General features: G+C 43.7%; 2 protein-coding genes across 2 annotated transcripts; both read left to right on the forward strand.

Moving 5' to 3' along the window:
- The first annotated feature begins 878 nt into the window (after positions 1-878).
- LOC104441092 (disease resistance protein RPV1) lies at positions 879-5,338 on the forward strand. The gene is made up of 4 exons (XM_010054093.3): positions 879-1,330; positions 2,027-3,146; positions 3,234-3,518; positions 3,601-5,338. Exons 1-4 carry the CDS (start codon positions 879-881, stop codon positions 5,197-5,199), a joined length of 3,456 nt encoding a protein of 1,151 aa, XP_010052395.2. The 3' UTR covers positions 5,200-5,338.
- A 14,046-nt stretch (positions 5,339-19,384) lies between these two features.
- Positions 19,385-20,603, forward strand: LOC120294094. Its single transcript, XM_039314016.1, has 2 exons — positions 19,385-19,723; positions 20,253-20,603. Exons 1-2 carry the CDS (start codon positions 19,385-19,387, stop codon positions 20,601-20,603), a joined length of 690 nt encoding a protein of 229 aa, XP_039169950.1.
- The last annotated feature ends 705 nt before the right edge of the window (positions 20,604-21,308 follow it).

Consider the following 21,308-nt stretch of genomic DNA (forward strand, 5'->3'; position numbering starts at 1 on the left):
TGGGAGCATCATATCAATACCGTTTACTTTCTGGAGTCCATTAAGGTAGATTTTTAACGATGCTTTATTGACGGAACCTTGACAAGATGGTAAATATGTTATATATGTACAAATTTGGGATTTCTAGAGTCATAGAAAAAAGTTTAGGGCAGAATTTGAGATTTTCGGTAGCTCTTGTCCTTACTTAAAATGTTGGGTGAAGATAGAAAATGGACATCATCTTTTTGGACAGCTACGTGCTATTAAAAGATACGTTACCCAATAAAATATGTATTATATATATATATATATATATTTTAAATGTCATATATTTGGAAGAAGAAGAATGTTAAAATGATGTCCGTGTGTCATCAGAAAATGGACGATACGATTTTCCAAGTGTTCAGTTCATTATGGTAGGTGCAGATCCTGTAATTTACTCATCTTTGATGAAGTCTGAATGGGGTTATTGCTTCTCAACGGCCATTCCTAACCACCCTTCAACACAACTTTTTCGTTGAAATCGACCGTGTTTCCATACTCAAATTCCAAATAAATTAGGTACACACGCATCGGTGGGACGGAAATCCTCTCCCTGGCACAATACCTCCATGGCTGTCTCACCATATCAACACTGTTGAGAATTGATTAAGAGAGTTCTGACGTGGGGTGTGGGGGGAGAGGGAGGGAGAGAGAGAGAGAGCGCGAGTAGGATGATCATGTCGGAATGAAGAATAAAGTGAGTGAAGTCATTTTTATTACTTGATTATAGGTTGTCACATATAATTATATCGTTCTGGTACTGTAAGTGTCGATCCAACTTCCCTCCGGACTCGAGTTAAAGGGGCCAAAGAGGCGCGCAGAGAGCTTTGCAGGCAATTTCCCATCAATTCTTGATAATGGACGTCCCCTATTCATCATCATCATCATCATCATCATCATACGCATCCTCTGTACTGCCGCAATACGAAGTGGTCTTGAGCTTTGGAGAGGATGCGAGCTCGCTCGTTTCTCCCCTTTTCACCGGCTTGACGAAGGCGGGGATAAGCGTGTTTTTAGGCTCGGGAAGTGACCCCGTGCTGTCCAAAATGATTGAACTGTCGAAGATATCGATACCCATCATCTCGCCCGAGTACGCTTCCAGCCAGAACTCCCTCATGGTGCTGGACCGGATGTTGGATTGCAGGGACACCATGAACCATGTCGTCATTCCCATTTTCTATCGCGTTAACCCCTCCTTCGCGGTTCACAAAAATCGAAGAAGCGATGGCATGCTTCTTGACTCATTGAAGTCCGCCCTCCATCGTATAGGACAATTGAAGGGATATCGCCTTGACGGCGTGAGCGACTGGTAATTGTGCTCTACTTTCATTTGCTTGTACCTCCATGTATATTCCAGTGCGAAGTGATTGATGTTGAAGTATCAACTCGTTGGACATTATCTTGGCGAATAATGGAGGAATTTGAGACTTTAGGAACAGCCGGTTACTTTCCATATTTTGAAATGGCTCCAGAAGAAAGCACAAAACGGTGGCCTTAATTTGATTTTTGATTTAGTAGCATTTCACACTTTTTCTACCAAGCCACACATCGGCGGTGGGAGTGGACTTCGATAACTTCTTTTTTTCTTGGGAGAGGAGATGGCGAGCACTTTGCACATGTGAATCCTGAGTTCGTAGAGGAATTAGTAATTTATCGAAGAGAATAAGCCGTTTGGATGACTACTCTTAAGTCTTTAGAGGCAGGAAAAACCTTGTATGGTTACCGGGTCCGACATAATAATCGATGACCCAAATAATGATTAAGAACTCATGTGGAGCATACACTAATTCCACAAATTTATATAGAGTCAATTCCGTATTTTGTTGATTTTGTTCGTCGTAGACGTTCATGACTTTTCTCAAGTTGCCTTGTCCTCGTGGACCATTAATTGGGTATAACTCGAGTATTCTGCTTCATTCTTCTGCCTTCCTTGATATTTCGTTCTTTAGTTTCTCATGATCATACGTTGTGCTCATTTACTCATTTTGATTGTTTGGAATGGCAGGCTTCTGTACGAGCTCATCTTGTATGTCACTCGGCAGCTGAAGGAAGCTGAACTAATCGGTGCTTCCATGCCAGTCGGAATAGAAAATCAAGTCCTCGAGATAATGAGAAGTCTTTATGTTGACTATCGCAACGGACAAGCGCTTGATGTACATGGCAGTGAGGCCCGAATGGTCGGAATATATGGCATCAAGGGGATCGGGAAAACAACTCTTGCAAAGTTTGTTTACAACCAACTATATCCTCTGTTTGAAGGCTGCTGCTACCTGGGAAACATCCAAGAAATATCGAGAACCGAGTCCCTCGAGCATCTGCAAAGCCAACTGGTTTCTAACCTGCTAAAACGAGAACACATAAGCTTTGGTTCGTTCCAAGAAGGTATTTACTATATCAGAAATGAGTTTCGCAACATGAGAGTTCTCATTGTGCTCGATGATGTCAATGAGCAGCATCATCTCAAAGCATTAGCTGGAAAGCTAAGCTGGTTTGGGTCAAGAAGCAGGATAATCGTGACGACCAGAAACACCGATCTTCTTAAGATCCCTGAAGTGGTTGCGGCTTATGAAGTTAAGCCTATGGCCGCAGATCAATCCCTTCATCTTTTCTATCGACATGCTTTTGGGGGAAGTTTTCCCCATGAGGACTACCCTAAACTGTCCAAGGAAATTATTTCCACAGCTGGAGGCCTTCCTGTAGCAATTGAGGTTATAGGTTCATTTCTGTACAGAAAAAACAAAAACATATGGATTGAGACGTTACAGAAATTCGGTGCAAGAAATATATATTTGGATATAGCTTATTCAGCGTTCATAACTAGCTATGAAGCTCTAGATGAGGGGGCAAGAAATATATTTCTAGATATTGCTTGTTTTCTTGAGGGAAAGGACAGGAGAATGCCCTTATACATGTGGGAGGACTCTGGTTTTTATCCTCGTAGTGGTATCGAAAGTCTCCTTCTCGCGTCCCTGGTGAAAATTGGAGAGAATAACGAGCTCTTGGTGAATGATCCATTAAGAGACCTTGGTCGAGTAATTGTCGGCGAGGAAGACCCCACGAACCCTGGAAAGCGCAGCAGGCTGTGGAATCACGAGGAGTCCCTCCTTACCTTAGAGAGCAAAATAGTAAAATATCTTATTTTGGAATACTATGTATGCCATACTTCCTGATTTTAACCACTAGAATTCACTGATCTTTTCTTCGATCTGCAGGGAACAGAGAGGGTTCAAGCCCTCTGTCTCAAGGTTGACAATAGTTCAGACAAGTTTTTCACACGGGAAGAATTTCAAAGACTGTCTCAGCTGAGGTTCCTAAAATTGGACAATGCAAATATTCGGGGAGATTTCACTAATCTACTCTCCGGTTTAAAGTGGCTCGACTGGCGAGGGTGCCCCGAGACCTTTAAAGCCAAGAACTTGCATCTGAAGAAGTTGATGATTCTTGATTTATCACGGAGCAAGGTCACTCACAAATGGAAGGGCTGGAGTCAAATCAAGGTGACACGGAACATATTTCATTTTATTTGACTCATGACTTGGAATTAACTTTGTCTGAAATATATTCTCTTTTGGATTGCAGATGCCACAATTGAAAGTTTTGAACCTCACGGGGTGTCATGAAATGATGGAAACTCCCGACTTCTCCGGTTACCCACAGTTGGAGATGTTGATTCTCGAAAGCTGTCTTGAATTGCTCAGTATAGACCCTTCAATTTGTGTTCTAAGATGCTTGGTTTCCTTGAATTTGAAATCCTGCAGAAATTTTTGTGAGTTGCCACCGGAAATGGGTAACATGGAAGCACTGAAAGAGCTTCTCCTAGATGGGACTTCTGTACAAGTAATCCCTTCATCAATACGTCGTATGAAGAAACTTGAAACTCTTAGTGCCTCCAATTGCTGCTCACTAACTAGGCTGCCCAAATCCATTTGCAATATAGAAGCTCTTTCGATGCTCTTGCTGGAAAATGTGAATATCCCCAAACTCCCCAATTCGATTGGAAGTTTGGTGAAACTTAAACGGTTGTTGTTGAGGGACTGCCGGCGGATACAGGCACTTCCAGAATCTATCGGCAAATTAGGATGCTCGTTGCTGGAGTTGGATGTATCAGGGATGCCTATTTCGGAACTGCCCGAATCCATTAGAAACCTGCAGCAACTGAGAGTTCTTAAGATGGATCGTTGTCTTGTGAGAGAGTTTCCTAGGGCCATTGGTGAGCTAAGGAAGCTTGAAGAGATCCATGCTTCCCATTGTACGAGTTTGGAGGGAAGCATTCCTGATGACATTTACAATCTACAATTCTTGAAAATATTGATCCTAGGACATAGTGGTGTTTCTGTACTACCACAGTCAATCGGGGTTCTAAACCATCTCCAGACCCTTGATTTACTTCCTTGCAACAACATTGAAACTTTGCCGATGCTTCCCCCGAGTTTGACTTGTCTGCGAATAAACTCAAAGAAGATGAGCATAATCCCAAATATCCAGAATTTAGTTGAATTGGAGGAGTTGAGCTTCGGCGATGAGAACCCCAAGGGGCTAATAGTTCCTCGTAACCCCACATTCATTTCGACCGAGCACAAGTCTCTTTGGGCCGTAACATTTCCAAAGCTCAGGAGTTTAGAGTTTTCTCATTACCAAATCCTCAATCTGAGATTTGAGTACAGCTCTGCATGCGTTCCTCAGCTCAAGAAAGTCTTCCTGGGGGGCGCAAATCTTCAAAGAATATCGGGACTTCCCTCATCATTGTCCGTCTTGTCAATTCGAGCTTGTTCATCGCTGACGAGTTTGCCAACATTTCAGAATTTGAGTCACTTGTTGGAGCTAGAGCTCTCAAGCACGGCTGTCAAAGAAATTTCAGGGCTTGGAGAGTTAAAAAGCCTAGAGATCCTGGTGGTGTCGGATTGTGAGATAGAACATCTCAACGGCCTCTCCGAATTGAGATCATTGAAGAGATTGTCTCTCAAGCACTGCAAGTCCCTCAAGTCGCCCAATGTATCTGGCCTCACCATGTTGAAAGTCCTGGAAATCCACAAGTGCCAGAAGATCCGCTATATCGAAGGCCTCGAGGAGTTGACATCCTTGGAGCAGCTGCTCGTGAGTGAATGTAAGGCTGCAAGGTCAGATGAAGTAAAACAAGCCCTGAGGAGAGTACGAAAACGTTTGAGGACATCCCCTTGAGTATGAGCATTATGTCATATGATGTGTTCTGCTTTTCCCCTAGAGTATCACGAATGTTCGTTTTCTTTTAATTTCTCACCATGCTATTGAGAAGAGTGGAAAAACTAGTCATTCTTGTGTTTCAATATATCCAAATCCAAGAGCGGAAAAGTCGCATGTAATTTGGGCAGTTTCTGGTAAAGTGAAATCCACATAATGTAGGCCCGTTTGATTCAACTTTGAGGAAATGGCTTTGCATTTCCCCAAGTATCCTTGAGAGAATGAGCATTTTGGGAAGGGAAGTGTGTTTGGAAACCAATTTTTTGTGTATGTTTTGCAAAGCTATTTCAAAGTAAAAAGAAAAATGAAAAAAAAAGAAAAGGGAGGAGGAGATGCAGCTGGGTGATCGTGGGGGTGCGGCTGGTGGCGGTGGCGGTGGTGGTGGCGGGGAGGTAGTGGCAGTGGTGGGGAGCAGCTCGCCTGAGGTCGCCTCGGCGACACTGCAGGTGGCGCCGATCTCAGGCGATGCCACGAGATGCGCGACCCAAGGCGTCGCTTGGGTCGCTCGACCTCGGCGGCGTCGCCTGAGGTCGAGCGACCCAGTGACGCCGCCCGAGGCCGCGTGACCTCGAGTAGCGGTGCCGGGTCGCTCGACCTAAGCGATGCCTGAGGTCACCCGACCTCAGGCCACCTCGCTTGAGGTTGCGCGACCTCAGGCGAGGCATCCCGGCAGCCCACTTGCGGCTGAGCACCATCAACCGCGAAACTCGGCCGACTCTCAGGCGGGGGAAGAAGAATCGAACGGGGAAGAAGATGGTGGGGAAGAAGAATGAACAGTGACTCTCAGGCATTTTGGAAATGCCAAAGCTTAAAGCAGCCCTACCCAGCATTGGGCTTTCAGCATGTGGAATGTCCACATTCCACCAAGGAGCATTCAAAAGTTTTGCCAAACACAAAAAATTTCCCCCAAGGGGCTTTCGGGGCCCAAAGCCCCTTGGGAAAGTCCAACCAAAACGGGGCTGTAGTACTTCTAAACCGTGCATTACGGCACTCGCGAGAGTTATTTCCTTTTTCGCTTAAAAGAGAATGTGAAAGTTCTCTTGGATTTGTTTTCACTGCCAGACAATTTGCAACACGAAAGATATTTACAACGCGCTTGGTACCCAGGAAATAGCTATTCTTGTGATGTAGCTACGCTGATCTGAATTCAGATGGTTGGGGCAGCAAAATTGGATCTCACTCTGGTTTGAATTCACAACCACGGGATTAAATCCAAGAAAATTTTCAGTTGAAATGGAAATTAAAGGGCGTGTAAATTAGGGCAAACCAACGACAGGAATCACAACTAACAAATTAATGGGACAGAAATTCATAATAGGTGTCGATGCACAACCTATGTAGCATGGACACTCTCCGAAAGCTTTCGTGTCGTGTCCGACACTCCGACATTTGTTCGACACGCTCCGACACGCGGTCAACGAGTGTCGAAAAATCCGACACGTGGTCAACTCTCTCCGACACGCTCCGATACACGAGTCCAGAATTCCGACATGCATGGGGTCAATTTTAAAAATTTCTAATACTTGAGGGGTCAAAATATAAATATACACGAAAGAAGTAATAAATTTGCTATAAATATACACGCACGGGGTCAATTTTTTTTTTTTCAGTTTTGTTTTTTTTTTTTTTTTATAATTGTTTGAGTTTTTTAAAAGTCTTTTACTATGAAAGAAGTAATAAAAAATGCTATATATTATAAATAAATAAATTTAAAAATATCATTTCAGCATTTTCTTTAAACAATGTTTTTTTCCTCTAAGTTTTATGTATTATTGTAACAAATTAAAATAATGAATGATATTATTTAATATTTTTCGTGTAAATTAATTCTAGGCTATTTTTATTATTATTTATTTATGTATTTATATATAAAAATATTTAATATATAACGTGTCGGAATGCGTCGAAATTCTCTATTTTTAAGAAATGACGTCGGCGTATCGTGTCGTGTCGTGTCGCGTGTCGCGTGTCCGTGTTGGTGTTACATAGTGCACAACTTGGTTTTCAAGATTCCATTAAGCTTCCACCTCCGATTGTACCTGCCACCGCAAACACAGGTTAGGATGTCCAGGCTTATAGCCCGGATTGCCCTCCGATGTTTAAGTTAGGATGGAGAAATATGGTATATAAGAAGTTTTCTTAGGAGTCGAGAGTTTCAAACCGATATCTCAGTGTCCAAATACCTGTTTAAAAGTCTTTCTATTCTGCTTGTCAGATTGGTGTTAACGTTTAGCGACCGAACTATGGCAATTGTCAATTGATCCCAACAAATTGCAATACGTCGAGAAAATTGTGATGTACCTTGGCATGTAATGGTCAAACTAACTATACCAATGGGCTCTTGAGTCCTCACAGCGATTTCTCTATTAATCCCTCTAATAGGACAACTTTAAGTGGAGGTCTTGTCAATATACTTCCGGCTGTTTAACCCATATAAACTCAGCACCCGAGTTGTGCCCTTTCTTAGTCGTTCTTGTTGTGTAGGAATACTCTGATCAGACGTGGTATGGACACGTGTTTGATGCCTAGTGGCTTGCCAAACCTTTTATTATAATAGATGCCCGAATTCAGATATTGAGGCTGAAGATGAGATTCATATCCGAATCCATGGATATGCACATTACAATCAATAAAAACACGAGCTGAAACGGAAAGACAACATCAAACCTCCGAAGGAAATTTTGGCAGGCTTTTGGCACGTCTGAGTGTTCTTTCTTCTCTCTTGGTCTTGCAATTGATAGATGGGATTTTGGCAAATCTTAACATGGTTGCATTCATCTATTTTTGCAATAATAGTTGGTTCCACGGCAGGATGCAAGTTGGGATTTATTAAGTTATTTTTTAGGGGCTGTCGACCAGCAAGATGAAGTAAAAAAAACGATAGTTCCATTGCCTTCACAATTATATCGGTCTGGGCTTTAAGACATTACCATCTGAGAACCAAAAGCAGATGCCGTACATTTTAAATGTGATGTGGTGCTCAATGGTAAACTTACGGGCAGTTTTTTTCTTTTTGGTCGGAAAAATTATAAGGAGTTGACGCATGGCAAAATACTAACCGATACTGGGCCCCTTTTTCCTTTATTTTCCATTTTAATTGTTAAAGTTTTGATACTTTATTTATTTTTTCCTAGAAGTCAAAATTTAATGTCTTCAATTGTTATTTATTTTTTTCTTTATATCTATCTAATTTTGTGAACTCAATAGACATGCATCATGCGTATCTTGATTTTTCCCTCCTACGAAACTACCTACTTTTTAAAATCAATAATCATTACATTCGGTGTCGTGTTTAATCTCTTTGATACATTAATCATTGAATGGATGATAGGAAGATAAATTCGGTTACTCAACTATTTCTTAGTACGAAGGCACTCATTAAACGGTTAATGTGTAAGAAGTTATTCACACCTTCAATGGACTAGATACAAATCCTTTTAAAATATTGTTGACACCTAATTTTTATTTTTCAAAAAGTATATATAAAAAAATCAAAATCAATTCAAAAATCAAAATCAAAAATTTTAATTATTAATTTTCCTTTAAAAAAAAAAAGTCGTGCGAGTCCGGGTCGGGTCGGATCCGGCCTTGGCCCGACCCAGCCCTTTTCACCTTATTTTCCCCCGCATGGGCTTGGGCCCAAACCTCTCCTTTCCTTTTTATTTTTTTTTCCCCTCGCGTGGCCCAGCCTTCTTCCTCCCTTCGGCCCGGCCCGCCTCGTTGTCTTCTCCCTCGACCGTCTTTTGCACAGGGAATCAGCGAAGCAGAAAGCAGCCGTCTTCCGCATGGGGAATCGACAACTATGTAGCACGGACACTCTCCGGAAGCTTTCATATCATGTCCGACACTCTGACACGTGTCCGGCATGCTCCGACACGTCCTAACACACTCCGACACGCGGTCAACGAGTGTCGAAAAATCCGACACGTGGTCAACTCTCTCCGACACGCTCCGACACGCGAGTCCAGAATTCCGACACGTGATTCTGACACGCACGGAGTCAATTTTAAAAATTTCTATACTTGAGGGGTCAAAATATAAATATACACCAAAGAAGTAATAAATTTACTATAAATATACACGCACGGGGTCATTTTTTTTTTCAGTTTTGTTTTTTTTATAATGGTTTCTGTTTTTTTAAAAGTCTTTTACTATGAAAGAAGTAATAAAAAATGCTATATATGATAAATAAATAAATTTAAAAATATCATTTCAGCATTTTTCTTTAAACAATATTTTTTCCCTCTAAGTTTTATGTATTATTGTAACAAATTAAAATAATGAATGATATTATTTAATATTTTCGTGTAAATTAATTCTAGGCTATTATTATTATTATTTATGTATTTATATATAAAAATATTTAATATATAATGTGTCGGAATGTGTCAAAATTCTCTATTTTTAAGAAATGACGTGTCAGCGTGTCGTGTCACGTGTTGTGTGTCCGTGTTGGTGCTACATAGATCGGCAAAGGTGAAAAGCAAAGCCGACAAGAGGATCTGGAGTGGCTATAGGAGGGAGCACAATCCGTAGGGAGAGTCGGCTGGCGAGTCGGCGGATTGGTCGGACGAGGGCACGCGCGAGCCGAATGGAAAGAAAAGAAAGAGAAGCAGAAAGGGATCTGTAGAGAAAAAGAAAAACAGGAGACGAAAATAGAGAGAGGGAACGGGAAAAAAATGGAGCAAAGGGAGATGAAAATAGGGGGCGAGAGCGAGAGAAACAGAAAGCGGAGGGGGAACTCATCGAGGCCACTGCCGTCGACGCATCTCCCGATCGCTGCAACCGCCGTTGACGCATCTTTGGGTCGACGTCGCTGCCGCCACCGCTGCAAATGTGTCTCCAAGCTACCATCCCCGTCGGAACTCAGGTTGGCATTTCATCGAACACCTGGTGTGTATTTTTTGAGCTCGAGCTAGCTAGAGTTCGTTCTGTCCTTTTCGAGCGAGCTCCGGCCTCCGTAGGTCCTCTCTTAGGTCCTCGTTTATTGCTGTTTATTTGCTGGTCATCATCGCCGCCGCCTCAAAGCTCCATTAGGTTGGAAGCCGCTCGGTTCGTTATGCACATCACCTGTTCGCCGTAATGCCCAAGCGGGCTCTCCCTCCCCCGTTCCTCTGTGTAGAGTCCAGCTAGTCTCTTAGTCACCGGAATGCTGCCGTCGTCTGCTGGAAAGCCAAATCGTGTCCCTCCGAAATGAGGCGGCACCGTCGCGACCCCAATTGGATCGTCGGCCCCTTCGCCCCTGTCTTCCATGCCGTTGCAGCTCGCTGAGCGGTCACGACTGAGCAGTCGCTGACCAGGGGAGCGCGGGCCGAGCTTGGCCAGGTCTGCGACCTGGCCCGCTCGGTCTCTCTAGGCCTGCAAGCCCACTGTCCGGAATCAACCTGGACCGTGGGCCTGCGAGTGAATTTTTTTTTTAAAAAAAAAAGACTTGGGCCCTTCGGATTGGGCCCAAGTCCAATTTGCCCTCAAGCAGGCCTGGTCGGGCGGACTCGACCCATCTTGCTCGGGCTGAGCCCGGATCGAGTCAGACCCGACCCAGCCCGGTCCCAAAAAATCATTAAAAGAAAAAGAAAACAATTTCGAAATTTTTTTAAAAAATTAAAAAAGAAATTAAAAAATGATGGGGTTTGGTTAGGAATTGCTATGTTTTGCATTTTTAGTGTAATTAGACCTTTATTTGCTCGTATATTAATTATGTTGCATGTTTAATTTGCATATCTAATTATGTTTAATTGCATGTATTTAATTTTATTGCAATTAGGATCTTGATGGCTATGATTGTTACTTTAATGATTGCGCACCCGCATGATCACCTCACATGTTAGTGGATAAGCATAAAATCAATCTAAACTGCTTGACAAAAATCATTTTGTTAAAATGAACAAGATTATGTACTAAAATGGCACTAATTGGCTAATTAGTGTAATCAACTCCCTGACCCTAGATTCTCCAGGTTGTGTAGGAAGTGAGGCACGCTTCCATGCCTCAGTTGGCTTCTAGTTGACCCCAATAGGCTAGTGGCGACTCCTTTTGTGCAAAATCCCTTAAGAACAACCCAATGTCACGCGGGGTATGGGCTTGAGAGAGCCCGGGCCTGACCATGGGCTTTAGGCCTGTCCTTTAGGCAATACCCCTAAACCTGCTCCCTCCCCCCGAGGGTAGGTCGCGACAGCTTGACGACTCTACTGGGGACTGGTTTTAAACCTTAGAGGACTTAGACCAATATTAATCTTGTTCATAAATATTTTTGTTTGGTAGCAAGGATTTTAGGTACGTCCCTAACATTAAAAGTGTTAAATGTTTTTGTAGAATGAGAGGTATAAGGGGAAGTGTTTGCTCACATTTGTCTTGTAGGGAGGTGAAGGAATGTATGGTTATTTTTCATGTATGAAGTGTTGATTACTTATGAATTGTCATGCCTGCATCCTTTGCATTGCACTACACTTTAGCACACACAACCTGCCGCCGGACCTGGGCCGCATAGGATCACTTAGGATGGTGTTGAGATAAATACCACTCCGACTACAAGCATGTAGTATGAGTCGCCCATCTCAACCCCAAAATTTCTTTCTTGATGTTAGAGGTCCCCACCCTGGTCCGCGAGCATGCAACATGGGTCGGTCCTTTGACGAAGCCGGAATCATGGGTAACACGACCTAACCACGAGCTTGTTGGTTCAGTCATGTGATCCCACGGCTTCATTTTTGGCCATCTAGAGTAGAAATTGAACCACTGTCCATGCGCATGTCTATGACCTTTACATCACTGCTCAATGAGTAGGGTAAGTTTTTCTAGAATTTTTTTCATCGCAATTTACTTATTTGCTTTCATTATGGCCGGTCCACGACAAATTAGGTTGATCATATGATGGGGGTATCCGACCTTCACATCATCTCCGTCCTGAAAGCTGAGCTTCGCGCCTGGTGGGATAGATTAGATCCAACTGGCCGTGATTGGGTGTGATCATATGTTGGACATTTACTTCCCTTATTGGAGATAGAAACTTATTCTGGTGTTGTGCAAGCATTAGTGCATTTTTGGTGCCTTGCAACTTACACATTCGTACTCGGTGATCACAAACTCACTCCAACCCTGGAAGAATACGGCATTGCCATTGGAAAGCCCTTAGTGTTGGAGTTAGTTAGCCCACCTGTAGGGACTGAGCATGCATCGACCTTATCTGAATTCCTTAAAATTGAAGAAGAGGACGTGAGGAAAGTGTTAAAAGCTAATCGCAAGACCTGCCCGTTTTCATTCTTAAATGAGCTTTTTCAAAATGCCAAATCTTTTCAAAAGAATAGGATTTTCCTCTTAGCTTTTTTCTGGTTTGTATTATTCCCACATTGTAGGAATGTTATTAATCCTTCCGTGGCATGGGTAGTTTGTGAGGTATGTATGGGAAAGGGCTTTGTTAATGCCGTCCTAACCGAAACCTTTCTTTCCCTTACTCGTTTTAAAGAAAACAAAAACAAAGCTTTCTATGCTCCTCCTGAACTCTTGCAAATTTGGTTCTTTTCTCGCATTAAGGGGTTCGATAGCTTGATGACCGTGAGTGACATTTCTGACTCTAGCCACCCTATCCTAAAGTTTAGAGATAGGAAAATGTTTGCCCCTGATTATCATTATTCTGAGTGGTTAGTTTTCATGACCAACTCCAAACCTGAGGATTTCCAATGGCATGCTAAATGGCTTCGAGTTCAAAAAGCGCGGTTTGTGTGTGGGCTTATTGGACCTATTCCTTTGTTGGGAATCACTCGAGTCACCGATTACTCGACACGAGTCACTCGATAGTTTCAAGAGGTTCAACAGCTTCCACCGGCAATTTAGGAGGACCTGCTCAGGATAGATTTCTCTGACGGATGCCAAGACCACGAAGACTCCGTCGTGTTGGTCAAGTCGATGTGGGATATGTGCCAGCTTCGGAAGCTGATATGGCCTGAAGAAGAGTTGAAGGGGCAAGAGAAGACCTATTATGCCTCGAAGGAGTACATCCTTAAGCACAAGATCCTAGAGAGCCTACGCCCGAAGATTCCTGAGGTGCCATTGAAGATCATCCACAGAGCCGAGATCAAGCGCCTCAAAAGGGAGCTCGAGGAGGCCGAGGAACGTGCTTTGAAGTTAACCCGAGTTAGTGGAGCTGCTAGGAGCGGAAGCCGTCCTCATTAGTTAGATTGAGTCAAGTGTGATTTGTAGTAGGACCATACTCACATGCATTACAATGTTAAAGAATTTGTCTCGAGTCTCAATGTTGGGAATTAAAAGAATGTCTTTCCATCTTCGAAGTAGCTTCGTTGTTTAGGGGGTTTTCTATCATTTTTTTTTGTACTATGTGGCAACCTAGCTTTGAATGAAATGAGCAAATTGGGGCAATTAGATCTTTGTTGTGGGCCGACCGCCTAATTATTACTTGTACTTATATATGCTTATCTACCTTTGCTTCAGGTACTAACCGATCGATTGTCTTCTATTGATCGTCAATACGGCCAAGTGGAGATCCCCGATTCGCACGCGTGCAAAAGTCAGAATGGAGAACGATGACACCAACGTGCACATGGCCAAGATGGAGGACCAGCTAGCCCAACTCACCGCAATGATACTTGAAATAAGCCAGAAGCTTAATGAGCCCCCCGCTGTAGCTGTCACTGGAACATCCACTCCTACGTTATCAGGACATGCTTCCCCGTCAACGGGAGGCACGCACATTGCTGATCTCCCCGGGAAAGAAATTGCTAAAGAAGCTCCTTCCATCATGCCAATTATCGTCAATTTGGATCCTCCTCTGAAGGAAAACCCAACACCCGCCTAAGTGAAGAGAGTGAAAAATGTTTGGCAAAGATGGAGGAGCGACTATGTGTCTTGCAAGGTTACGAGTTGAAAGGAGCTGATAGGCTATCTCCATACACCAAGACGAGCTTTCTTGAGAATTTCTAAGAGCCTGAGTTCACAAGAAAGCATGACGGAACGGGATGCCCAAGGACCCACCTTAGGTATTATATGAGGAAAATGGCTCGCTACGCTGACAACATGCCATTCCTCATACACACATTCCAAGATAGCTTGGAAGGCATTGCCTTGACGTGGTTCATTACACTGGACATTGAAGAATTCACTAGTTGGGACGATTTAACCAATGAGTTCTTGTAGCAATACCAGTTTAACACCGAGCTCGCCCCCATGAGGGAAGAGTTGACTCGTATCGAGAAGAAGAGGAATCAATCATTTAAGGCCTTCGCGCAAAGGTGGAGGACTATGGCCTCACAAGTGAAGCCAGCCTTGAATGAGAGAGAGATGAAGCAACCGTTCCTCAAGACATTGCCCTTTGAATACTTCCAAGGGTTAGTGTTCTCGGGTTGCCAGGCATTTTCATAGCTAGTTGAGGTAGGTGAAGGAGTTGAATGGACAATAGTTGAGGGAAAGATTTCAACTGGAGGCATGAAGAAATTCCCAGCAAGAAAAGATAAGGAGGCCGTAATTGAAGTAGCGCTTGTGCAAGAGCCACATTTCCCTCGGCCGACCACAGCACCTGCGCACAATCCTATGATGGTTCCAGGTAGTTCGTCACAAGCGTACGATAATGGCAAGAGGCCCTTTCGAAAGGGGTTTTCCCCACTACCATGCCCGCTGTCAAAGTTATTACCCATGCTTCTCGAAAAGAGGATGGTCGCAAAAGAGGTACCTAGAGATAACCCCCCGAGGTCCGCTGGGTTCAATATGACCAAGACCTGCGAATACCACATGGGAGAAAGCATGCATGATGTAGATAATTGCCACATGCTAAGATACAAAGTTCAATAGCTTCTAGACAAGAACATCTTTACTTTCAGGGAGGCTCAACCCAATGTGCAACAGAAGCCTCTACCAAATCATGCAGGGGGAGTGAACTCAATTTCCAAGGACACACGGGCGAGTCAACAGCCTCTAGTGGTGGATGCTTCCGAGTTGTATGAGTCCCTAGTGCTAGCAGGATACTATGAAGGTCAGGAGGATGTGACCCTAGAAGAGAAATTGAACCGCATCCGCAGGATGGTAGCCATGGGAGTAATCAGACGCGGAGAAGAGGAAGAGAGGGTCGTATCCCTGACAATGCCATTGTCATTCCGCTCATCTTTCTGCAACTTTGCTGGTATGTCTCGGGCGAGGAAGGTTATGCTTGGAATTTCGAAGACCCCAGCTTTGTACGAGGAAGGGGTGATAGTTATGATAACCTCGATGGTGATTGAACTATCCGATGAGGAGCTCACCGGTGATATCGAGATGGAAATCGCTGAACCCACAGTGATCGACCTTATGGTCGAAGAGATGTCGGCAATCGAAGTCACGGGAGTAAACGCAACGCCGAATTGCCTCCCCAGGAGAAAGATGGAGTGATAACGCTAGAGTATCCTCCCAAATTTGATCCCAAAGTTGTACCTTGGGGTTATGGAACAAATGAGGTAAATGTTGTCACGCGATCAGGCTGCTGTTACGCACTTGATAAGGGAGTACAAAAAAAGGCCGTGGCGAGGAGGAGGCAAAGCAATTTTTGGCCGTAGTAAAGTCCAGTGAGTTCAACGTGGTGGATTAATTGCGGAAGTTGCCGGCTCAAATCTCTCTCCGGAATTATTCAAATCTTCCGAGAAGTATAGGGACATTTTGCTGAAAGTCCTTAATGAGGTGCACGTGCTAGAGTCAATCGATGAAGTCCAATTGGAGGAGTTCGTTGGGGCCGTTCTACTGAAAGACCAAATTTCGTTTCGATGTAGATCTCCCCCCGATGGTCCTAATCATACCAAAGCGCTACACATCTCGGTGATGCATGAGAGTACTCTTGTTTGCAGAGTATTGATTGATAACGGTTCGACGCTCAATATATGCCCGTTGGCTACTCTCCACCATCTTGGCATTGATCTCAGGAGAATCCATACTGGCAAGTCGACTGTACGAGCTTTTGACGGGGTAAAGAAGGATGTGATAGGGCAAATTGAACTTGAGCTGCTAATTGGCCCTGTACTTTTCCAAGCCGTGTTCCAGGTGTTAGATATACCAAGCGCTTTTAATTTTCTGCTAGGAGGCCATGGATCCACACAAAGGCGGGTCTGTTGCCTTCGGCCTCCATCGGAAGGTACGATTTGTGGTGGACAACAGGCTTATCACCGTCCATGGAGAATCTGACTTCAAGATCTACCACGAGACAGCCATCCCCTATGTGGAGCTTGAGTGTACCAAGGAATCCAGCTTTCAAACCCTCGAGCTGGTATCCATGGTCTATATGCCTCCCTTCACAAAGGCTCTTGAATTGTCTAAGCCGGCCATAGTTGCGGGAAAGATTATGCTAGCAAGTGGGTATAATCATGGAGAGGGCCTTGGATCACACGGTCAAGGTGTGCGAAGGCCCATTGAAGCTCATAAAAACTCGAAGAGGAGAGGCCTAGGATATGTTAAAGGGCGAGAAGGTCGTGGCAAGCAAGGTGGTTGTAGCAACTAAGGGGGCCACGGAAGGCAGAGAGGCCGAAATGCCCGAGGAGGCCGAGGTGGGTATAGAGATTGAAGTGAACGTATTGCCCAAACTGAGGAGGGTGAGGGCGATCAAGGCCCGTGTCACCCGTTGTTAGAAGAAACGTTTCTAGGACCTCCAAGGATGTTATTCGAGGAAGAGGGGGACATCTATGGTGTGACCGAGCTATTCGAGGAAGACGTCATATGCACCATCCTGGCATGCGAGGAAGCTGAGTCCTCTGAAGTCGTGGATGTCCCTCCAAAGTAGGGCGGTTCTCGTTTAGCCTAGTCTTTCATTCTATGTTTTCTCTCCTGCGTGGGATCTCAAAGTTTTTCTTTCTTTATTTCCTGTTTATGTCATTTGTAATGTGAACTATGGTCAACCCCGATCTTGAGCCGTTGGTCGAGGGTGGTGTGTGTTAAAATACGGCCTTATCTTTCCTCATTCAATAAAATAGACACATGTTTTATTAAGGACATGTGGAGGCACATCGAACTAGTCCTATGATGGTCGTTGAAGCCTAGGTCTCCACATGCTCCCTTATTTGACTGCCTTGCAAGGACGAGGAAATCCGAGAATATGATGATGAGTTCTTGAAACTTTTACAAAAATACTTCAAAAATTCTTCGAAAAACGACATGCATCATCTTTATTGTTGACATTGCTCTAACTCATCTCATAGCATCTCAGGCATTACATTATGCATAATCATAATAAGGACGCATATGACTTGGATGTGAATGAAGAAAGTCTCTCAGATTCCAATGACACCGACGATGACGATTATAAGGGGATTGAACGTGAATGGAATCGACATGAAGGATCGAAGCCGTTGACAGAAGAGCGAACAATCACCATAAATTTAGGTGATGCGGAGAATGTCAGGGAAGTAAGGATTGGGGCATGTCTCTCAGAGTCAGAGGCGAAAAAGATGACTAATCTTTTGAAAGTATATCAAGATGTGTTCGCCTGGACATATGTCGACATGCCGGGATTGGACCCCGAAATTGTGGAGCATGCTTTGCCAACAGATCCTGATATGCCACCCAAGAAGCAAAGACTCAGGAGAACTAAACCAGAGTTGCCCAAGAAGATTGAAGAAGAAGTAATGAAGCTGCTGAAAGTAGATTTTATCGAAGTGACACGTTATCCGGATTGGGTAGCAAATATCGTGCCCGTAATGAAGAAAGATGGATGAATCAGGGTATGTGTTGACTATCGTGACCTAACTCGAGCAAGCCCCAAAGACGTTTTCCACTCCCGCATATCGATGTTTTGGTTGACAGCACGGTGGGATTTGAGTTATTCTCCTTCATGGATGGTTTTTCTAGATATAATCAAATCTGTATGAAGAAGGAGGATAGGAGCAAAACATCATTCATAACTCCTTGGGGAACTTTCTGCTACAAAGTAATGCCTTTCGGTCTAAAGAATGCTGGGGCAATGTATCAAAGAGTCATGGTCAAGTTGTTTCATGACATGATGCACAAGGAGATCGAGGTATACGTGGATGATATGATCGCAAAGTCAATACGAGGTAAGGACCATGTTGGAGTCTTGCAAAAACTATTCAAACATCTTCGAAAGTTCAAGCTATGCCTCAATCCCACAAAATGCGTTTTTGGGATGAGATCGAGGAAACTGTTAGGGTTCATGGTTACTAACAAGGGCATAGAGATTGATCCGTAAAATGTTAAGGCTATTTGTGATTTACGATCCCCGACCACCACTAGGGAAGTCCGCAGCCTGATGGGGCGGCTCAATTATGTGGTGAGGTTCATCTGTTAGTTGTTTGAAACAACAAAACCATTTTTCAAGCTCCTGAAAAAGAATGCCAAGATTGAGTGGGATATCGAGTGCCAGGGTGCCTTCGAGAAGATAAAACACTATCTCACTCACGCACCACTCTTAGCCCCCCCTCTCCCTAAAATTCCCCTAATTTTGTACTTGACCATACATGACGAATCATTGGGAGCCATGTTAGCACAGAAAAGACCAAATGACGGGAGAGAATGCGCGATATACTAATTGAACAAGAAGTTTACTGTTTTCGAGATGAACTACACAGAAGTTGAAAGAACTTGCGTGGCCTTGATTTGGGTTTTGCACAGGCTGCGGCAATACACACTCCATGACTAAATGCTATTGATGACCAAAAATGATCCTATCAGGTACCTCCTGGAGAAGCTGGCACTGGTTGGCAAGTTGGTCAAGTGGCAAATCTTAATTTCAGAGTTTGACGTTCAATGCCTGGGGCAGAAGTCCATTAAATGTCGCGTCATAGCAAACATGTTGGCAAAAAGTTCCGAGAGGTCCAGAGCATCTCATGAGGGTAGTGATGCAAAGGAGCAAATTTTACTTGTATCGAGCGACAAATGGACGATGTACTTCGATGGTGCAGTTAATTTAGCTGGGTCGGGTATCGGGGCAGTTCTTATATCCCCAGACGGTCAGCACTACCCTGTTGCCGCTAAATTGACGTTCCCTTGCACGAATAATATTGCCGAATATGAAGCATGCATTCTCGACCTCCAAGCTGCTATTGACATGAAGATCCGAAAGATGCAAGTTTATGGTGATTCGGCCCTTATCATTTTAGAGACTAAAGGCGAATAATGAACACAAGATTCTAAATTGAATCCATATCATGAGTTCCTGGGGGAGTTGATGGAAGAATTTCAAGAAATAGCATTTGAATACTTGCCAAGGTCTCAAAATCAGTTCGCTGATGCCCTAGCTACCTTGTCTTCAATCTTACAAGTAGCTGGAGGTTTGGACATTGAACCATTAAGAATTGAAATCTTTAGGCATCCAGCTTATTGCATGACGATTGAAGAGGAACCAGACGGACAGCCTTGGTATCACGACATCTTGAAGTATCTGCAGAAGGGTGAATTCCTCGAAGGAAGTGAAGCAACAGACAGAAAATATTTAATAAAGTTAGCATCAAAATTCTTTGCCAGTGGAGATGTCCTCTACAAGGTCCTTCGACTCGACATTGCTAAGGTGTGTCGATGCTAAAGAAGCCTACTGTTTGATGACTAAGATACATGAAGGGGAGTGTGGCCCCTATATGAATGGACACTTCTTGGTGAGAAAGATCATGCGACTCGGTTATTATTGGCTGACCATGGAGTCCGACTACATTCAACACGTACGACGGTGTCACCAGTGCCAGATTTATGGAGATAGGATAAATGTCCCTCCAAATGAACTTCACCAAATGTCTCAACCCTGGCCCTTTTCAATGTGGGGAATTGACGTGATTGGGCCCATTAACCCCAAAGCTTCAAATGGGCATCGATTTATCCTGGTGGCGATAGACTATTTTACCAAGTGGATCGAGGCCAATTCATATGTTAATGTTATTGCTAAGAATGTGGTGAAGTTCATTCGTCGCGACATTGTCGCTCGTTACGGGGTGCTGGAGGCGATCATTACCAACAATAGCACTAATTTGAACAACAAAGTTGTGGATGGTTTGCTTAGCGAGTTTCGAATTAAGCATTTGAACTCGTCACCGTACCATCCTTAGATGAATGGAGTAGTGGAGGCGGCAAATAAGAACATAAAGAAAATCCTGTCAAAGACTGTTGAAAATTATCGTGATTGGCACGATAGGCTCCCTTACGCGTTAATGGCATACCGAACTTCTATCCGCACCTCCACAGGGGCAACTCCTTTTTCACTCGTGTACGGGATGGAGGCAGTCTTACCTGTTGAAGTTGAAGTCCCTTCTCTAAGGGTCCTTTCCCAATCTATGCTCGATGAGGCGAGTGGATGCAACGAGAGGCATGAGCGGTTAAACTTGATTGATGAGAAGAGATTGCAAGCTGTGTGTTATGGCCAATGTTATCAGAGGCGAGTTACAAAAGCCTTCAATTGAAGGGTGCGTCCTAGATACTTTGAAGTTAATGACCTGGTGCTGAGGAAAGTGCTTTCGATTATACCAGACCCTCGTGACAAATTCACCCGGAATTATGAAGGGCTGTATGTCATTAAGAAGATTCTGCCTGGTGGTGCTATGATTTTAGTTTAAATGGATGGCACTGAATTGCCTAGACCTGTAAACTCATATGCAGTCAAGAAATATTTTCCATGATTGAAATCAAGGTCGAGGAACGACTTCATGCGCAATCTGAGTCACATGGCATCATGCATAGCATCGTAGATATCATACATATATCATATACACGCATATCTATTTGTGTTTCAAGCACCTTACTGTTCGATGAGGAAATGGCGGAGGGAAAGGTCGATTCAAAAGACCCATCAAGTCTCCGCACAAATGATTGAATATCTCTTTTTCTTAAATGAGAGGTAAAAAAAAAAAAAAGAGGGCATGGCGTCATTCGTACAACCTATTTTCCGGTGTCACTATACGTGCTTCATATAGGTAATCCTTGAAGAGGGGAGCTCGTAAAAATGATTTTATTTGGATAAAAAGGTGAAACATTAATCATGCCAAATAATGAGTGCTTAGGATGAAGAAAGGTAAGCCATTTCCAAACACATCCTTCAAACACTTTCAAAAGTTGAGTTAAAAACAACATTCTCTTAGGACGAAGGATCCATTCGTGTTGAACGCGAA

The sequence above is a fragment of the Eucalyptus grandis genome, chromosome 5 (assembly GCF_016545825.1).
Source record: "Eucalyptus grandis isolate ANBG69807.140 chromosome 5, ASM1654582v1, whole genome shotgun sequence".
Taxonomy (NCBI): Eukaryota; Viridiplantae; Streptophyta; class Magnoliopsida; order Myrtales; family Myrtaceae; genus Eucalyptus; species Eucalyptus grandis.

Coding starts and splice junctions, on each gene's coding strand:
- LOC104441092 (XM_010054093.3), top strand. CDS start 879: ATGGACGTCCCCTATTCATCATCATCATCATCATCATCATCATACGCA. Junction 3,147..3,233: donor TTACCTTAGAGAGCAAAATA/GTAAAATATCTT, acceptor TTCGATCTGCAG/GGAACAGAGAGGGTTCAAGC. Junction 3,519..3,600: donor AGGGCTGGAGTCAAATCAAG/GTGACACGGAAC, acceptor TTTGGATTGCAG/ATGCCACAATTGAAAGTTTT.
- LOC120294094 (XM_039314016.1), top strand. CDS start 19,385: ATGGAAGAATTTCAAGAAATAGCATTTGAATACTTGCCAAGGTCTCAA. Junction 19,724..20,252: donor TTCGACTCGACATTGCTAAG/GTGTGTCGATGC, acceptor TACCATCCTTAG/ATGAATGGAGTAGTGGAGGC.